Source organism: Penaeus monodon, chromosome 18, assembly GCF_015228065.2.
Source record: "Penaeus monodon isolate SGIC_2016 chromosome 18, NSTDA_Pmon_1, whole genome shotgun sequence".
Classification (NCBI taxonomy): Eukaryota; Metazoa; Arthropoda; class Malacostraca; order Decapoda; family Penaeidae; genus Penaeus; species Penaeus monodon.
Genome location: NC_051403.1, coordinates 49,284,750 through 49,304,749, shown reverse-complemented (window position 1 = coordinate 49,304,749; position 20,000 = coordinate 49,284,750). Strand labels below are relative to the sequence as shown.

At 48.1% G+C, this 20,000-nt stretch overlaps 1 protein-coding gene across 1 annotated transcript in view; it reads right to left on the bottom strand.

Annotated features, from left to right (window-relative positions):
• The window catches only part of LOC119584584 (caskin-1-like), a 140,163-nt gene that overhangs the window by 119,620 nt on the left and 543 nt on the right, over positions 1–20,000 (bottom strand). The window contains exon 2 of the mRNA XM_037933278.1: positions 19,594–19,757. Coding sequence (XP_037789206.1) covers positions 19,594–19,642 — 49 coding nt within the window. The 5' untranslated portion in view covers positions 19,643–19,757. The remainder of the gene's footprint in view (positions 1–19,593; positions 19,758–20,000) is intronic.

Here is a 20,000-nt window from a genome sequence, read left to right as displayed (position 1 = left end):
AGACATACCGGAGTTTGGCCTTTCGAAATGTCGGCTCTAAAACGGCCTATCTTCACTCTCTTCTCTAGATGCAAACATTCATTAAAAACACCAAGCAACCTTTAGAGTAGGCCTATATATACAGGATAGCTAAATATGTCATTCCGAAAATAATCATCCTCAACGCGAGAAAAGTTATATAGTGTAGGAAAGCCTACTCGTGTTGCCTCAAAACATTCACTGAAATTCGAAAAGAAAAATGGTGAATGTCCAGGTGGATTTCCTCTGTAGATCTGCTTCTGCCTTCTTACGAAAAGGTACTAGTTCTACAAGAAAGCATCTAAATTTCATGTACTTAAAGATTATACATATTCTGCATATTTCATTTATATTTCCGTCTATTGCAAGTTCATGGGAATAAGAGGTACAGAATAATCCCAATTTATACGAGAAACGGTGCAGGAAAAACGAAGCTCCATATCAGAGCCCTGGGAGTAGCAGCCTCACCTGACTCGACGAACGCGCGACAATTTCACGAAAGAGAACCTGAATTCTGCTATTGTCTTGTGACTTTGCCTTTCTTATCTCTATCTACAGTGGCTACGCGGATGTCACTGCCAGCTAATCATTTGATTGTTACCCAAATATATCAGGTTAATCCATACTTGCCTTGCCGACCGCGGATACCCCCCACCAAATCCACAGAGGAATTTGTCCACCACCGACATGTTGGGCCTCGTGACCTTTCTGCTCTTAGCCTGTTAGTCTATCCGTCTCTAAGTCAGTCTGTCTACTCTTCATGTCAACTTCTTCCCTCTCTTCTTTTTCTTCCCCCTCTCTTTTTCTTTATCTTCTGCCCCTTTTCACTCTTCCTCCTTTTCCTCCACCCCACCTATATTCCCTCATCTCCATCTCCTTTTTCTCGTTCGAACCTTTTGTCTTTTCATAACATACACCTCCCCCCCATTCACCCTCTCTACTCTGCTTTACCTATACCTTCTTTCCACCCCCCCCCCAACCACCCGTTCTTATCCGCGGTAACCCGACCTGACCTCTGCCGAGCTTACGCGCTCCGCCACCCTGGGTTTGACCCCGCGGGCTTCCCTTCGCCTCTCTCAGTCCTTCCGGGCTTCTGGGTTTCCTCATTCCCCCTCTTCCCGTTCGGTCTCTTTCTCTTTCTCTCTGTGCCATTCCTATTCTCCCTTTCGCCCTTTCTGACTTTCTGTTTCTGATTTATCGGATCTTTCACTTTCATCTCGTTTTTTTCAATCACTCTTTTCATCCTCACATGTATGTATATACATAAATACATACACTCACATATATATACTTATATAATGTATATACATATACACATATACTTATATCATCATCAATAACGGTATGCTCATGTTTGAGCAGCCGTGGCCCTCTCCACCATCCTTCGCCACTCAACTCGATCTTGCGCTTTTCTTTCCACTTGTACCATCGACAACCCGCAAATATCTTTGATGTTGTCGCTCAGTTTTGTCTTCGGTTTGCCTCTTCCTCTGTTTCCTATCACCATACCTGTCAGCAAGTCTTTCTCAATACTTTTACTTCTCATCACATGACCAATAAACTTTAATTTCCTCCTGTTCAAGATGTCCAACAGCCGGTCTTTACAATTTATTTTTCTCAGCAATTCATCATTCGTTTTCTTCTCTGTCCAGTTAATACGTAGTACTTGTCTGTAACACCACAGTTCAAAACTATTGATCTTTTTCTTATCTATCTTCTTCAGCACCCAACACTCTGAACCATATGATGCAATTGGGAAAACTAATGAGTTCAATAACCTCAGCTTTGTCCGTAAGGTAATGCTTCGGTCTTTCCAGATGTTATTGAGAGCAACTGTGGCATTTTTGGCAATGGTAATTCTTCTTTTTATTTCCAGTGAATCATCATATGTATTACTTAAAACAGCTCCAAGATAAGTGAACTCTTTCACATTTTCCACAACCTTTCCATTGATTGTAACATGTTCATCATTGTTCATTGCCGGTTATCTTTGAATCTTCATTATCTTAGTTTTCGGGCTTTAAAGAAACAGCCAGCCTTTCGCTTGCTTCTCTAACTTTATCTAGTAGTTTGTAGTTCAGTGATATGCTGGCAATTAAAACTATATCATCGGCATACCTTAGATTTGATTTTTTGTATCCTCCAACATCTACATTTCCCTTCAAAATTCTCCAGAGCACCTCTCATAATTGTTTCAGAATATATTTTAAAAAGAGGTGCGGAGACAGAATGAAACCCCCTGTCGCACTTCCTGTTTGACTTTGAACCATTCTGTTAACCCATAAGTGGTTCTTACAGCTGCTTGTTGTTGGTCATACATGGCTTTCATTAGTTGGATGATGTGTTTTGGAAACTTCATATCGTTCAAGTAATTGATGAAACACAGGTATAGGTCTCTCTGATGTTCTCTGTTTTTCTCTATGATCAATTTCAGATGTAGAATCTGGTTTCTGGCACCTTTTCCAGGGCGAAAACCTGCTTGTTCGTCTGCAATTTCTTCTCTTAACTTCAACCTCATTCTTTCAGCAATAATTTTTAACAAAATTTTGCTGCTGTGACTTATTAATGCAATTGTCCTGCATTGGAGTGCGTTACCTTTTTTAGGTATGGGAGCAAAGACTGATTTTAGCCAGTCTTCTGGCCATCTTCTTTCATTCCATATTCTTGTACAAAGTTTGTAGAAGTATTCAACACTTTCGCCAGCATTCCTGATTAGCTCCGCTGTTATTTCATCTATTCCCGGGCTCTTGTTATTCTTTAATTCCTTTATGGCTTTTATAACTTCGTCTAGCAGGGGGTGGTGGTCATCTTCGCTGTCATTGAGTCTAATTAATGTTGTTGTTAGATCTTTATACTTTTTGTATAGGGTTGGAACAATATTGATTCCATCTATCTTTGACTTCTTTTCCATCACATAAAACAAGCCCATCTTCAATTTTGATAGTGTCCACTGTAGGTTTAAATTTTCGTGTGATGTTTCGTACTCCTTGGTAGAGTTCTTTAGTTGTCTTATTGATAAAACCCATTTTTCAATTCTCTGGCCCAATGTTCATTTAAATATTTTTCCTTATCTTGTCGCAACAATCTTTAAATTTTTTGTATTTGTTTTTTGTAAATTACTTTTTAAACTGGATTATTGATACCCTTTGATTTTAGGCATCTTCTTGTTTCAATTTCACTTTGTGTTTTTTCAGATATCCAGGGGGAATTTGTCTTTTTCTTTTTGGCGATAGTTTCTTAAGTAGCGCTCAGCAAGTTCTTTTCCTTCTTCCAAACTCTTTGGTGTTTTTTTCATCTTCAATTGATTGAGTAATTCAAAATTTTTTTGACACTGTAATTCTGTAATTGTTATCAAGATTTTTTAGTCAGCTTTAGAGGTGGTGTTGGACGCTCCATTTTTTTTGAGTCTTTTTGAAAGTCATACTTAGTAGTTGGTGGTCACTGTTGCAGTCGGCACAGGTCTTATCTGGCATTTTTTTATGCAACTTTTCCCTTTTTTGGGTTTAGCACAATGTAGTCAATTTGGTTGGTGTTCTTTGTCTGGTGAAAAACCCCATGTACAAGTGTCTTGGGTGGTGTTGGAACAATGTATTGGCTATAACTAGATTATTTGTACTACAGAATTCAATAAAATCTTTACCTCTTTAATTATATCTCCAAGGCCGAATTTTCCACAGGTGTCATTTTTTAGATCATTTTTGCCTTACTTTGGCATTGAGGTCTCCATGATTACTTTTTAATCTCTGTTAGGATTTTGTCCTCAAAATTTCTTGGAGGTTTATAAAAATTTTACATTTCTTCATCACTTGCAATGTTGGTTGGTGCGTAGCATTGTATAATACTAATGTTATGAGGTTTTGCTTGCTTGCTTTTAAAATGCAATCATTTATTGGGCTGTACCCAATTAGTGCATCTGCAGTTTTTTTTTTGAGAATCATGCAACTCCTGACTATAATTTCCTTCTTCTTTTCCGAAAAAAGAAAATGTCTTTTTTTCTTTAGTTTTGAAACTTCCATTACTTTTCCAATTGGTCTCACTTTTCCTAGTATTTGAATGTTTTCTTAATTTGACCATGTTTTCTTTATTTTTTCTTTCCTTCAAACCGATGCCCAATATTTAACATTGTCAGCCTGGTTGCCCACTGAAAAACGCGCCCCTTGATAACCCACGCGACAGGCGATGTGGTATGAATTATCATTTCTGTATTTAATCATTGGTGTAGAGGTTTGTCAGGAGAAAAGAAAAGTTGAGTGGAATCCCCAAGGCTCCTTCTCAACTCGCAGTCTCCAACTAACTAGGAGGAACTATCTCTGGGCCCCTTTAAACAGTTTACACTGTAATACGCCAGACATATTATTTGGTGAAACCAGTAATCAGGTGTTTTCACCAGATATCCACTGCCCTGCTGGGCCCACAGTTTCACCGCAACCCTGGCATAGGGAGCTAATAGGGTGCTATCCTTGTTCAAGGGAACCCCAGGGTGCAGTTTATTGTCTTACCCAGGACAAATACTTATATACATGTATATATATAGCAAAGCTGAGGTTATTGAACTCATTAGTTTTCCCAATTGTGCCATATGGTTCTGAGTATTGGGTGCTGAAGAAGATAGACAAGAAAAAGGTCAATAGTTTTGAACTATGGTGTTACGACGGTGCTACCGTATTAACTGGAAAAGAAAAAAAAACGAATGAAGTGCTGAGAAAAATAAATTGTAAAGACCGGCTGTTGGACATCTTGAACAAAAGGAAACTAAAGTTTATTGGTCATGTGATGAGAAGTAAAAGTATTGAGAAAAACTTGCTGACAGGGAAGGTGATAGGAAACAGAAGAGGCAAACCGAAGACCAGACTGAGCGACAACATCAAAGATATTTGCGGGCTGACGATGGTACAAGTGGAAAGAAAAGCCAAGATCGAGTTGAGTTGCGAAGGATGGTGGAGAGGGCCACGGCTGCTCAAACATGAGCATACCGTTATTGATATAGGCCATGGTGGCCGAGTGGTTAGAGCATCGGACTCAAGACTGTCACGACGGCAATCTGAGTTCGAGGGATCGAGTCACTGGCCGGCGCGTTTGTTCCCCTTTGGGGAAGGAACTTCACCTCGATTGCTACCCAGCCACTGGATGGGTAAGCCAGCCCCAAAGTCAGTACTGGTCCCAAGCCCGGATAAAATAGAGAGAATGATTACCTAAAAGGTAACACCGGCATTCTCCGTGGAGAGGAACTGGGGACCCTTCCACGTACTCACTCCAAGATCATCACAACATGAAAACTACAATTAAGTATCATGCTGTGACCACGGCCGCTCAAACATGAGCCTACCGTTAAAAAAATGTATATACATATACACACATGTATATATATATACTCATATACATGTATAAACACACACACATATGAATGTGTGTGTGTGGGGGTGTGGTGGGGCGTGTGTCGTGGTGTGTGTGTTGTGTGGGTGTGGGGGGTGTGTGTTGGTGTGTGTGTGGTGTGTGTGTGTGTGCGTGTGTTTGTGTGTGTGTGTGCGTGTGTGTGTGTGTGTGTGTGTGTGTGTGTGTGTGTGTGTGTGTGCGTGTGCGTGTGTGTATGTGTGTGTATGTGTGTGCGTGTGTGTATGTGTGTGCGTGTGTGTATGTGTGTGCGTGTGTGTATGTGTGTGTGCGTGTGTATATGTGTGTGCGTGTGTATATGTGTGTGTGTGCGTGTGTATATGTGTGTGTGTGCGTGAGTATATGTGTGTGTGCGTGAGTATGTGTGTGTGTGCGTGTGTGTGTGTGTGTGTGTGTGTGTGTGTGTGTGTGTGTGTGTGTGCAATTTCTCCTTATTACTGCCTGTCCCTTTTCTTTCCCTGCCTTGATTCCACTTCTTCATTTTCTTCACCTCCGTGATCCGTTCGCTTGACTTTTTATAACATCTTTCATTCCACTTCTCTTCCAAATCTATTCCCAAAAAACATCGATCGATTTCTTGCGAACCACTCTTTTAATCACCCATAGATAGTGACTATGGATCACTTCGGAGTAGTGGGCCAGGTGTACGCGCGTAAGCTAGCATACACGCACGCACGCACACACGAATAGATACGAGTACAAAGGAGTCAGTCAAAATCCGACCACAGTTCGGGCGAGCATACGTGACGCGGGCACGGACCAGCGGACAGGTGCACCGCCGGCTAACCAGGTGACAGCCGACACTTAACCAGCTGTCACCAACTGGCAGGAGAAAAAAGGGTAGCCCATCTCAGCAGACTCCCACGGGTGGGACTGAGCGCTGATCAGGGGCTCAGAGTGCCCAAGGGCGGTTGCCTACAGGGGGGAGGAGGCGAGGGTAATGAAGATCAATACAGGGGGAGGGGACTCGGGGGTATTGGGGAGGAGGGGACACACAGGCGGGTGAAGGGGACGGGACTTCCTGAGGCCTACTCACTCGGCTGAAAGGGTTAAGACCCAATCACAGCGACGTGCGCTTTCCTCCGCGAAAGCTCACGACAAATGACAAAAGGGGAATACAAGGAAGAGTAAAGGTATGAAAGAACAGCCGAAGTGAGGAAGACTAAAAACGGAGAAAACTCATTCGGAAATGTATAATGAACAAATTATGCTAGTAGTTTTGTATATACGATGCTACCACTAACTTCACTAGTACTACTACTACTATTGCTACGATGAGCTAATAGTGCCCTGGTTCAGCTGCTGCAATATCGTGCAAACACTTACCGCTACAACACTAGTATTAACACTGTCGCCTCCACTGCCAGCGGACAAATACTGCTAATCCTGCTGCAGCTACTGCCACCACTACTATTCGCACCACGTACAGTGCTAATAAAACGACTATCTCTGATATTATCCCCGCAACTCCAGATAATAGTACGTGGTTTCATTAAAGGGCATTCGGACTCCCCATGGACTGAGAGGTACAATGAATGTGCTATGCTTTGAATATGCTATCCTTTGCACCAGAGCGATATCAAAGGCGGGGTTTATTGAAAGGAATCTAGCCACATGATATTTAATGGGGCCTTTTACAGGAAAATACCAAATTGAATCGTACCGATATTTTTTTTTACAATAAATGTAATGGGAATATGAAATGCACTTTAGTCACCCTGCATTCTCACCATTTTCTCAAATATCAGCTGACTGCAAACTACGAACCGACTTCTTTTCCTTCTCGCAGTCACGCCTCATCCTTCAGCTCAATAAGCTTGCCAAAGTCAACGTGAAAAAGACGCTTTACCGCACTCACTCACTCACTCATTCATTCTCTCTTAGCTGGGCGGCAGTCATTCCCGTGACAGCCAATCACCTGCTGCATCACTCGCTGAGCAAGCCCCAAATCTGGAGATTCCTCCGAGGTGACCCTCGGCGTTGAGAAGCCGCTGAGTCCGCGCTGACGCCTGTTTGCCCTCGCGACGACTGCTGGCCACGCACCCAGCGCCGCTCTCGCTGGAGACGAATTAATGAATATGCCTAATAACCAACTCGCACGCACGCACATACACATCGCTCGAGAGAGAGAGAGAGAGAGAGAGAGAGAGAGAGAGAGAGAGAGAGAGAGAGAGAGAGAGAGAGAGAGAGAGAGAGAGAGAGAGAGAGAGGGGGGGGAGTCAATCATTATTCTTCATGGTCTGGCCTTCACGGACGGCAGCCCTTTGTTCCACCTCGAGCAAAAACGCAAAATAATGCGACTTCCCCGCCGCCTCATCGCAGGTCTCTCTCGCGTCAGTTAGTCCAGAAGCGATCTCTGGAAATGCAGACCTTCGTGAGCATTTTCCATCGAACACCAAAGCAGCTTAAACCACGGCACCGTTTCGCCCCCCCCCCCTCCCTCCCCCTGCTGTGCCCCTGGCGTTCCCACGGCGCGAGCGCTGAGCCAAGGTACCCGCGGCCGAGTTGCGCCAATCCCGACCGGATGCTGCGGTCAGCGGGGCCGAGGAAGACTCACCTCGCTTGGAACCTTCGGCCCAAGTGTCACGGGGATTTACCGTTTGCTTCTTTGTCCAGTCACCGATTTCCTTACTTTACTTGTCAGCCAACATCTCTTCATGGATTCATTTTCCTTTACGCATGGGGAATCAAAGAATCAATTCTAGTCTTAAGAAGCAGCTGAAACATGTTTCTGACTTGGAGATGCGGCTTGTAAGCTTTTCCTCCTCCGCTTGGTTCTAATTTCATCTGCCACTCTCAAAATTAAATTTCTCAGGGGTAATCTAAAGGACAGAGATCGTTACTGAACAATCCTGACCCAAGAAATGTCGACAAGAAATCCCCTAATAGATCTCTGAGCCGCCGATAAAGCCTACCTGCGCCGATCAAATAAATGATTCTGAAGTAATTAATACATAACAGTAATATTATTGGGGTCGGACGATGATGATGATGATGATGATGATGACGATAATGATGTGATAATGATGATGACGATACGATGACGATTGATGATGATGATGACGATAATGATGTGATGATGGTGATGATGATGATGATGATGATGATGATGATGACAATGATGACGATGATGATCACGACGACGACGACGACGATGATGATGATGATGTTGGTGATGATGATGGTGATGATGATGATGATTGATAATGATGATGGTGGTGATGTTAATGATGTTAATAATGATGTTAAAGATGATGTTAACAATGATGTTTATGATTATGATGACAATGATGATGACAATGATGATTTTGTCTGCTATTATTACTACTAATGATGACTCAAGCTCTTTTTACCAAGAACTACCAGCGTCAGAACAGGAGTTCTGCGAACATCAGCCGAAGCCAAACGGAACTTTTCCTAATGTCAATCATCAATCTGCGAGACAGAAATAAATGGGGAATGACAAAAACATGGCATAATTGAGGAACGACGCCAGACGGCGTTCAAGAATGGCTAAGGACGCGAGATGAAATGTTCCCACCAACACGACCAAGAACCCTTTAGTAAAATTATGAAATTTTCAAACAAATTCGTTAACATGAATTTGGTGATTTCTGCCATGCTTAGGAAATTTAAAAATAAGTTACATCATGGTCAGTCGAACCAACAAGAAAGAGAAAGGAGGAGGAGGAGGAGGAGGAGGAGGAGGAGGAGGAGGAGGAGGAGGAGGAGGAGGAGGAGGAGGAGGAGAGGGAGGAGGAGGAGAGGAAGAATAAGGAGAAGGAAAGAGAGCGAGAGAGAGAGAGAGAGAGAGAGAGGAGGGAGGAGGAGAGAGAGGGAGGGAGAGAGAGTGAGAGGAGGAGAGGAGAAGCTCCCAACGAAAGCAAGGGAAGCGACTGCAAGCGAGCAAGCGAGAAGATAAAAGACAAGCGAGAAAAGAAAGGGGGGGGGGCGTGTCGGGTGTCGGCGTCGGGTTGCCGCCTCACGTGGCCCATCGGCGACACCGCGCCTCACGTTACGCGCCGCAAGCTCGCCGGCAGGCCTACGGCCGCTCATGCCGCATGGGCCCGCGCATCACTCATGCGCGCTGGGAGAGGAGGAGGAATGAAGGAAGGACAGAAGGACGGAATGATGGATGGACGTGGGAGACTGAGAGGGATGATTAGCGGAGGGAGAGAAGAGGATGCTTAGCAGGGAATGGGGAGGGAGTGGGGGAGCAATGAGGGAGGAGAGGGGGAGGGGAGGGAGTGGGGGAGCAAGGAGGGAGGAGAGGGGGAGGGCGAGGGGGAGGGGAATGGGGGAGTGGGAGGGAGGAGAGGGGGAGGGCGAAGGGGGGAAGGGAGTGGGGGAGCAAGGTGGAAGGAGAGGGGGAGGGCGAGGGGGGGAGGGAGGAAAGGGGGAGGGCGAAGGGGAGGGAGACGCCGACGTATGCGTGTACACAAAGCCGCAGAATCGAAGTCACTGTAGAAGGAAGTAGAGGTAAGGAGCCCCATAAATAATGTGCCGCAGAGCCCTACAAACAAAGAGCTACAGAGCCAACAAAAGTAACAAGCCCCAAAGCACCACAGAAGCCCAGAAGAGCCAAAGAATCGCAGACGCAGAGCCAGAGAGCTAGGCGGGCGTGAGGAGAGCACCAGATTAACGGTTTCTTTCACGCGGCGTAAGAGCCCGCCATGAATAATGTATGAAGTCACACGCAGAATTAGTCAAGGTGCCAAGCCCTGGCCTTTACGCCCCTCCGCGGCACAGCACAGCACAGCCGACCACAGCATGCACTGTGCATCCCCATGCGTTCCCGCTGACCCCATTCCCCGCCAGGCAGCCGATGGCCTCCTTGAGGAAGAGGCTCGCCTCGTGAAACGTGACGCTCGCCGGGGAAACACGTCCGTCCGCCCGGTGGCCTGTGTGCATGTGCGTTTGCGTGTGTTTACATACACACACACATGCGCGCACGCACACACACACACAAACACGCATACACACAAAAGAATGCACGCACGCACATACGAACATACACAAACACACACACACACACACACACACACACATCTATCTATCTATTTATCAATATAGACAAATGGATACATATATACATACACATACATATATACCTAAATCTAAATAAACATTGACAAATAGGTATACGTATACATATACATGTCCACATACATATGCCTCCTCCCTCTCCGTCGGTCCCTCTCGGGGTGGCGTTGCGCGAGGCTCAGCGCTTCTGTGTCTCCTCGCCCTTTCCTCCCCCTCTCCCACAGAGCAACAGGGGCTACGGAGCAAGACCCAAGGCAACGAATCTCTTCGCAAGCCAAAGCACTCTCAAGCGGACGCCCCCCCCCCCGAGATTCGGGCCCAGCAGCCCCTCCGGCGCCGCCCCCGCGACGCCCCGCGACCTCGTCGGAATCCCTCCTTGCCTCGACCCCGCCTCCGCATACTCCGTCCTCAGCAGGAAAAATAACCGGCGATGAATATGTATTGACGGCTGTGTGTCGGGCTCGTGCGAGGCGAGGGGCGCGGCCCTCTCCACCCTGCGGGGGATGCCTCATCTCCCCCACGCCCACTTGCCCCAGGTGCTGAGATCAGACTCTGGAAGCGCCGTCAGTCGTCCCTCCCGTTCAGCACCACGCCGTAACGCTATCTGGTGCTGACTTGTCACTCGTCACTCGCTCAGTACTCGTTCTCGGGCGTCCGAGGCTGGCACTGAAGGACCTTGCAGCCACGTCCTCGCCTGTTGCCGCGGTTCCTCGCGAGGAGCGACGCACCTCAGCCAGCTCTCCGTGTCACCTGTTGCGTCGCCGGCAGAGCGAGGGCCGCACAAGGCGAGTTGAAGGGGAGGGTGACGCTGGACGGCGCGAGTGCGAGGAACAGGTTGCGGGGAGGGTCACGCGACGTCCAGAAAGGGCGTGAGAGGCGCGGACGGGTTCGAGGGAGGGTGGCAGTGGGCGGGACTCTGGATGAAGAACGCGCTCGGAGGCTGATGGGAGACTGATGGAGGGGCGTGAGCGTCTAACCCTTGGAAACCCTACCCCTACCGAGAGGAAAGCCGGCGTCCTGAACTTTTCGTGTCAACAACCTCTTCCTTGCACGAATTTCCGCAATCTGCAACCCAAACTTGTTCTGGAGATTTAGAGGTTAAAGATTCTGTGCAAGGAATTTTATATTTCGCCTCATTAGTAACCAGTTTCCGGACCTCAATTTGCTGCACAAAAAAAAACAAAAGCTTAGGCACAGATCCTCGCCTAGCAATTAGTCGCGACCCCGAGTAACGTCTTCAAGGGCAACCTCACGGCAGAGAAAATGTTTTGATGCTACGAAATCTCTCCACTGCTAGACCCTATGGGCAGATTATATAACCCTATCTAGATCTTGTCGAAGTCATATAGGCCACGATTTATGTTTGGGAAAAATTTTGGGGCCTATGACATACAAAAGCTAAAAAGGGGTTTTTCCCCTTGTACCGGGTTGTAAGAGGGAAGAAAAGAAAGAGGGGGGGGGGGGGGAAGGAGAGGGGAGGGAGAGGGGTGAGTGGGGGAAAGTGGGAGAGGGAGGGGGGAGGGAGGGGGGAGGGGGGGAAAGGGAGGGATGGAGAGGAGAGGGAGGGGAGGGGGGGGGAAGAGTTTGGGGGGGGGCGGGGGGGGGGGGATGGAGATAGAGAGGGAGGGGAGAGGGGGGAGGGGGGAGGGGAGAGGGAAAAGAGGGGGAGAGAAGAGAGAAAATGGGGAGGGGAAAGGGAGAGGGGAGGAGAGAGAGGAAGAGAGAGAAAAAATGATGAAGGAAGAAAAAGAGAGAGAATGTTTAAAAAGGAGGAGAGAGAAAAATAAGAAAAAAATGATAGAAGGGAGAGAGAGAGAGAGAGAGAGGAAAAGAAAAAAGAGGAGGAGGAGAGAGGGGAGAGAAAAGGAGGGGGAAAAGAGAGAGAAGAGATAAGAAGGGGGAGAGAAAAGGTTAGAAGGAGAGAGAGAGAAAGAAGGAGAGAGGAGAGCATAGAAGGGGGAGGGAGAGCATAAGGGAGAGAGAGAGAGAGAGGGGAAGGGAAAAGAGGAGGGGAGGGGGAAAAAGGGAGAGAGAGAGAGAGGGGAGAGGGGAAAAGGGGAGAGAGAGGGGAGGGGGGGGGGATATGGGATTTTTGGGAATGAGAAAAGGGGGCGAGATGATCCCGGGAGTTTGAAAAACTTTCCAAAAAGTTCCCCATTGCACAAACCAAGGGCCTCCATGTTTAATTTCAAATGGAGAAAAAATTCCCTCCTTTAAAAACATAATGTCCTTAAAATACCCCAAACCTTTTTCCCATCCCCATGCAAACACTTTAAACCCAAGGGACCTTTGGTTTGCTTCCCAAGATTTGCCATGAATACTGACCCACTCCCCCAGTCCGATGTCTTCGCTTCAAAATTTGTGAAAGGGGAGCCCGGGAAAGCGGGCGAGGCCCGAAGATATGGAATATGGAAGACGGAAGAAGGGAAATGCAGAGACAAAGGACAGGGGCAGCCAGCTAGAGGGAAGGAGAACCACGAAGACAGGCAAAAGGTAAGGAGAGGAGAATGTGCGTTAAAGAGAAAAAGAGAGAACGGGGACACAACCAAGAGACGGGAAGAGAATCGAAGGGCGTCGAAAACACAAAAAGGAGAAGCAGGAAGCGCAAGAAAATGGACAGGGAAAACGGAGCGTAAAGAGAGGAGCCCCGAGGAGAGGGAAGCGCGGATAAAACGGGGAAGGAGAGAGGACACACAGAAGAGAGGAAACAGAAAGAAAAGAGAGAAATCAGGAGAGAAGAGGAGAAACAAATAAGGAGGGAGGGAGAAAAAGAGGGGGGGGAGAAAGAAGGAGAAAAAGAGAAAGAAGAAAGAGAGAGAGAGGAGAGGGGAGAGAGAGAGAGAGCGAAGAGAGAGAAAGAGAGAGGAAAGAGAAAGAGAGAAGAGAATGGGAGAGAGAAAGAGGGGAGAAGAGAGAAAGAGCGAAGAGAGAAAAAGAGGAGAGAAGAGAAAGGCGAGAGAAAGAGAGAGAAATAGAGAGAGGAGAGAGAAAATAGAGAGAAAATTTTAAATATATAAAAATATTATATATTATAATTAAAATATAAATTATATATAAGGAGAGAGAGAGAGAGAAAAAGAAGAGAGAAGGAGAGGGGAAAAGAGGGGGGAGAGAGAGGAAAATAAAAGAGGAGGGGGGGGGGAGAGGGGGAGAAAGAGAGAAAAGAGGAAAAAGAGGAAGAGAGAGGGGGGAGAGAAAAAAGAGAGAGAGAGAGAAAAAAGAAGAAGAGAAAAAGAGGAGAGAGAAAAGGGGAAAGGGGAGAAGAGAGAGAGAGGGGGAGAAGGGGAGAGAGAGAGGGGGAAGAGAGAGGAGAAAAAGGAAGAGAAGAAGAGAGGGAGGGGAAGAAGAGGGGAGAGAGAAGAGAAAAGATAAAGAGAGAGAGGGAGAAAAGAGGGGAGAGAGAGAGAGCGAGGAGAGGAAGCGGGGAAAAGAGACGAGCGAGGGGCAGAAAAGAAAAGAGGAGAAGAGGAGAGAGGGGGGAAAAGAGAGAGAGAGAGAGGGGGAAGGAGGGGAGAGAGAGAAAAGAGGGGGAGAGGGAGAGAGGAGGAGAGGGGGAGAGAAATAAGAGAGAGAGAAAATAGAGAGAAAGAAAAGAAGAGAGAAAAATAGAAAAAAGAGAGAGAGAGAAAAGGGGAAAAGAGGAAAAGAAAAGGAGAAAAGGAGGAGAGAGAGAGCGAAGAAAAAGGGGAGAAAAAAAAAAGGAGAGCGAGAGAAAATAGAAAGAGAAAGACAAAGAAAAGAGGAGAAGGAGAGAGAGAAAGAAAAGAGGAGAAGAGAGAGAGAAAGAAAAAAGAGAGAGGAGAGAGAGAGAGAGAGAGAGAGGGGAGAAAAAAGAGGGGGAGAGAGAGAAAAGAGAGAGAGGGGAGAGCGAGAGAAGAGAGGGGAGAGGAGAGAGAGAGAGAGAAGAGAGAGCGAGGGGAGAGAGCGAGACAAAGAGAAGAGGGGGGGGGGGGGGGGGGGGGGAGAGAGAGGGGAAGGGGGGAGGGGGAGAGAGGGGGAGAGGGGGAGAGAAAAGAAAAGGAGGAGAGAAGAGAGAAAAAGAGAAAAAGAAGAGAAAAAGAAAAGAGAGAGAGAGAAAAAAGAGGGGAGGGGAGAGGGGAGAGAGGGGGAAGAGGAGAGAGAGAAGAGAAAGAGAAAAGGGGAGAGAAAAAGAAAAGAAAAGAGAGGAGGAGAGAGAGAGAGAGGAGAGAGAGAGAGAGAGAGAGAAAAAGAGAAAAGAGAAAAAGAAAGAAAAGGGGAAGGGGAGAGAGAAAAAGAGAGAAGAAGAGGGGAAGAGAGAGAGGAGAAGAGGGGAAAACCCCGAAGAAATAGAGGCGAAGAGAGAGATAGAGACGGGGGAGAAAAGAAGAGAGAGAGGGGGAAAGGGGAGAGAGGAAGAAGGAAGAGAGGGGGGGAGAGAGAGAAGAAGAGAGGAGGAGGAGAGGAGAAAAGAGAGAGGGGAGAAAACCAGCGGGAGAGAAGAGCGGAGGAGCGAGAGCGGAGGGGAAAGAAAAGAGAGAGGAGAGAGGGAGAGAGGAGAGGGGAGGAGGAGAGAGAAAAGGGGAAGGGAGGAGGAGGGGGGGAAAGAGAACGGAAAAAGAACGAAAACGGAACGAGAACGAGACCCGAGAGCGAGAGCGAGACGGAGAAAGCGAGAGCGAGAGGGGAAAGAGGCGAGAGCGAGAGGAGGGGGGAGAGGGGAGAGAGCGGGAGAGAGAGAGAAGAGAGAGAAGAGAGAGGAGAGGGGAAAAGAAGAGAAAAAGAGAGAGAGAGAGAGAAGAGAGAGAGAGAGAGAGAGAGAGGAGAAGGGAGAGAGAGACAGGGGAGAGGCGAGAGCGGAAGGGGGAGAGGGGAAGAGCGGAGAGAGAGAAAGAAAAGAGAAGAGAGACAAAGAGAGAGGAGGAGAGAGAGAGAAGGATAAAGAGAGAAAGAGAGAGAGGAGAGCGAGAGCGAGAGGGAAAAGGGAAGCGAGAACGAGAACAAAAACGAGAACGGGGAACGAAAAGGGAAAACCGGAGCGAAAAGCGGAGCGAGAGCGAGGGGGAAAGAAAACGAGAGCGAGGGGGAGAGAGCGGAGCAGAGGGGAGAAGCGAGGGGCGGGAGGGGAAAGAGGCGAAGCGAGAGGGGAAAGAGACAAAGAGCGAGAGGGGAAAGAGACCCGAGGCGGGGGAGCGAGGCGGAGAGAGCGAGAGCGAGAGCGGAGAGAGCGAGTGCGAGAGCGGAGAGAGAAAGGAAAGGTGTTCGGCACCAGAAGGGCTCGCGGAAACCCCCAAAAGGCCAAGGCGCCGAGGCAAAGGCAAGGTCAAGAGAGGCGGACATACCTCAGGGAACCGGCGAGAGGGGAGGGGGAGGGGGGAAGGGGGATGTGGGAGGCAATGAGAGGGAGAGGGGGAGGGGCGAGGATGGGGAAGAGGAGGGGAGGGGAGGGGACGATGAGGGGAGGGCAGAGGGAGGGGGGCGATGAAAAAATTTCCAAGCGGTGAACCGGCCCCAAACCCCCCCATAGAAAAAATGTTTAGCGAGGTGAATCACCCCGGATTTTTCGGGTTTGAAAAAAGCGCGCTAAGAAAAGGGGGACGGACACTGAATCGGAATGGGAGGAAAAGGAAAAAGGGGATTGGGGGGGGAAGAAAAAAGGACAAGATACAAGATAGAACATAGAAAACAGAAGACAGATAGACAGACTGATAGAGAACATGGGTATGTCTATGTGAAAATGTATATAAATATATATCACAAAAATCCCATTACCATCTATCTAAACTACTACTATATTATAAATATATCACATATACTAAAAATATAATTCATATCTCTGTGTGTGGGGTGTGTGGGGTGTGTGTGTGTGTTTTGTTTTTGTGTGTGTGGGGGTTTGTGTGGTTTTGTGTGTGTGTGTGGGGTGGGGGTGGGGAGGAGACGGGGAGGGGACAGATGAGAAAGAGGGCGAGGAGAGGAGGAACAGAGGGGAAAGAGACGAGAGAGAGAGAGAGAGAGAGAGAAAAGAGGAGAAAGGACGAGAGAGGGGAGGGGAGAGGAGGGGAGAGAGGGGGAGAGAGAAGAGAGAGAGAGGGGAGAGAAAAGGGGAGAGGAGAGAGGAGAAGAGAGACGAAGATAGAGGGGAGAGAGAAGTGAGAGAAGAGAGAGGGGAGAGAAAAGAGAGGAAAAAGAGAAGGGGGAGAGGGGAGAGGGGAAAGAGAGAGGGGGAGAGAGAGAAGGGGAGAAGAAAGAAAGGGAAAAGGGAGAGAGAGAGAAAGAGAAAAAAGAGGAGAAACGAGAAAGAAGAGAGAGAACGGGGAAAAAGAGAGGAGGGAAAGAGAAAAAAAGAAAAACCGGGAGAGAGAGGAGAGAGAAGAAAAAGGGGAGAGAGAGAGAGAGGAGAGGGGAGAGAGAGAGAAAAGAGAGGGGAAAAGAGAAGAGGAGGGGGGAGGGAGGAGGAGAGAAAAAGGGGGAGGAAAAAAAGAAAAAAAGGGGGAGGGAAGAGGAAAAAAAGGGGAAAAGAGGAGAGGAAAGAGGTGAGAGAAGGGAGAAGAGTGACGAGATGAATATAGACTATCTAGATCTTTCTCTCACGTCTAATGTATGTAACAGAATAAGCAATTTGATATTTCAGGAACAGTCCAATATCTACCTGATGAGTAACTTCGTCCGAGACGCTGAAGACACAAGACAATTACTGTGAGCTCCGTCAGAAGTGGCCCAGGATTTGGGCAGAACGTGTCATGTTGAGGAATGCGGTGCCGTGTGATTCCGCACGAGGTTTCGAGCAATATAATTCAGCTTTGGTACAAACACATTCCGTTTTATCGCTTCGGCCGACTTTTTTGGACGCCAAAACGGCCCAAAATTGCGTCGCAGTGGGGGGATTGCCCCAGGTTCCTTCAACATTCTTCATGTAATTTACAGACTATGACGTAGTATTCCCAAGCAAACACGCACGAAGTGCATGTGCGTGCGTGTGAATGTGCGTGTGTGCGTGCGCGCTTACGTGTGTGTGCGTGCGTGCGTGCGTGCGTGTGTGTGTGTGCGTGTGTGTGTGTGCGTGTGTGTGTGTGTGCTTACGTGTGCGTGTGTGTGTGTGCCTACGTGTGCGTGCGTGCGTGCCTACGTGTGCGTGCGTGCGTGCATGCTTACGTGTGATTGCGTGAGTGCTTACGTGGCGTGCTTATGTGTGCGTGCGTACGAGTGCGTGCATCGTAAGCTTCCCCCCTCCCCCTGTACGCGAGGCCGAGGCGCCGAGGCTGGATGAGCGTGGCCCAGCGCGAGCGATGACTCAGCGGGCTTCCCAACGGCGGAGGCGCCGCTCCTTCGTCAGACGGCAGGCCAGCGCTCCCTCCCTACGCGTCCTTCGGCGCCGGACTCAACCCTCGGCCGGAAAGAAGCCCCTTCTCCACAAACAGAAGGGAAAGCATCCCCAGCGGCGTCCACGAGACCCTCTCCAGGAAGGTGCCGCCAACGGGGATCCTCCGCCGCTGCCTCGCGCAGGACGAGATTCAGAGGCCTTTGATATTAAGGATACAGCATCTGTCGCACGAAGAAGAGGGAAGAGAGGGAGGGAGGGAGGGAGGGAGGGAGGGAGGGAGGGGAGGAGAGAGAGAGGGAGAGAGAGAAGATAGGAGAGAGAGAGAGAGGAGAGAGAGAGAGAGAGAGAGGGAAGAGGGGTAGATGAAGAGGGAAGAAGAGGAAGGAGGAGAAAGAAAAAGAGGAAGAGGAAAGAGGTAGGAAGAGGGTGGAGGGTGGATGGTGGAGAGAGGAGAATGAAAAGAGAAAAGGAGAGAGACGAGAGGAGAGATAAAGGAGAAAAGGAGAGAGACAGGAGAAATTAAGAGAGAAGAGAGGAGAGAGAAAGTATGGGATTAAAGAGATTGAGAGGGAGAGGAGAGAGAAAAGAGATGGGAGATAGGAGAGAGAAAAGAAAAGAGAGGAGAGAGAAAAAAATGGAGAATGAAGAGAGGAAAGAGGAAGCATGAGACAGGAGAGGAGAGAAAAGAGAAAAGAGAATCGAGAAGTGAGGAGAAAAGAGAGTAGCGTAGAGGAGAGGAGAGGAGAGGAGAGGAGAGGAGAGGATAAGGAGAAAGGACAGAAGAGGATAGGATAGGATAGGTGAAAAGGAGAGGAGAGAAGATATGAGGAGACAGAAAGAAAAGGAGGAAGAGAAATGAAGAGAAGGGAGGAGAGGTGACGAGAGACGAGATGATGAAACAGGAGGAAGAGAAGAGGAGACGAGAAGAAAGGAGAGGATGAGAGCGGAGAAGAGAGGAGAGCATGAAAGAGTAGGGTCTATATATGGACTTTTGAGAACAGGCCTATATCCGCGAATGCGTTAGCATGTGTGCATGTGCATGTCCATGCATGCGTGCGTGTGCGTGAGTGCGGCACAGGATGACGGCTGAGGGCGTGGCGGCGAGGCGTCCGCGACCCGCTGATGACTATTTCAGCCTTTTACTCTTAAGGAATGAATCCCCCCCACCCCCGCTCCGGATAATTACAGCGCGCGTACTTGTCAACAGCAAGATGCAATCCAGGTGGTTTGTATCATGAGGACCCAGCTTTTTGAGGCGTCGCTAGCGTGGGATCATGACAGCGTGAAGGGAATTTATCTACTAGGAGAAGAAATCTTGAAAAGACACAGACCTTATCCGTACCGGTCCGGTGCGGTCCACGATTAGATAAACAGACCACGAAGGGCTAACAGGACCGAGCACAGAGTCAGGAGGATCCAGCGCCGCACCACACGAAGGGAAGGAGGCCAACACAAGCGGCCTTTCCGATCCGACTTCCCTTGCCCTAGAAACCATAAACCTCGGGACACTCGCCCTCTAGATTTCCCGGCTTTCACTTCCCATAATGACTAACCCGCAGAAGAAGCCCTTACGTAGCCTTCCAGAGTGCCAGGGCAGAGGGCCGAGCTGCTCGACACAGGAAACGCCAAATAAGGACCTGCAATTTCTCTCATCAAAGCCCGTGAATTTGGAATACAGTTATTGTATAAATAATACTGAAACGTAGCTCTTCAGAGTCATTAGATGAAATGCAGGAATTGCATTTACCGAATAATGAAATGCTGAGAAATTACTGAAAAGCTCTTGATTGTGTAAAAAGGAATTTTGTATGTGCTTAATTTTTTAATCAAATGAATAAACAACTGTACCAACTCTAACTCACCTGTGTCATCCGTACTGTGAGTTACAACTTTGCTAAAAATCTTCTTCATAACTTTCGCACATCACCACTTCGCATAACTTCTATTTCAAAATTCCAAACGTTGTCAGAGGAAGAAACATAAATAGCAAAACGTCACTCACACAGATACGTTACAAAATTTCCACCTGGAAAAAGCAAATGAAAAAATAGGCATTATATACACCACACCATATGAGGCGCCATCTCCGTCAGTGACACCGCATGAAACAAAATATTCCACCTCTGCCAGGTGACACCATGCCTTCGCCCGAGGCCTCCCTTCGTCGGCGCCCCTTCGGGAGACGATTTTAGTGTCACGTGGCCGCGCCGAGAGCGGAGCCTGGCGTACGAGCTCCTTTGTGTACGATTTGCTTCTCACGCGAGAGAGT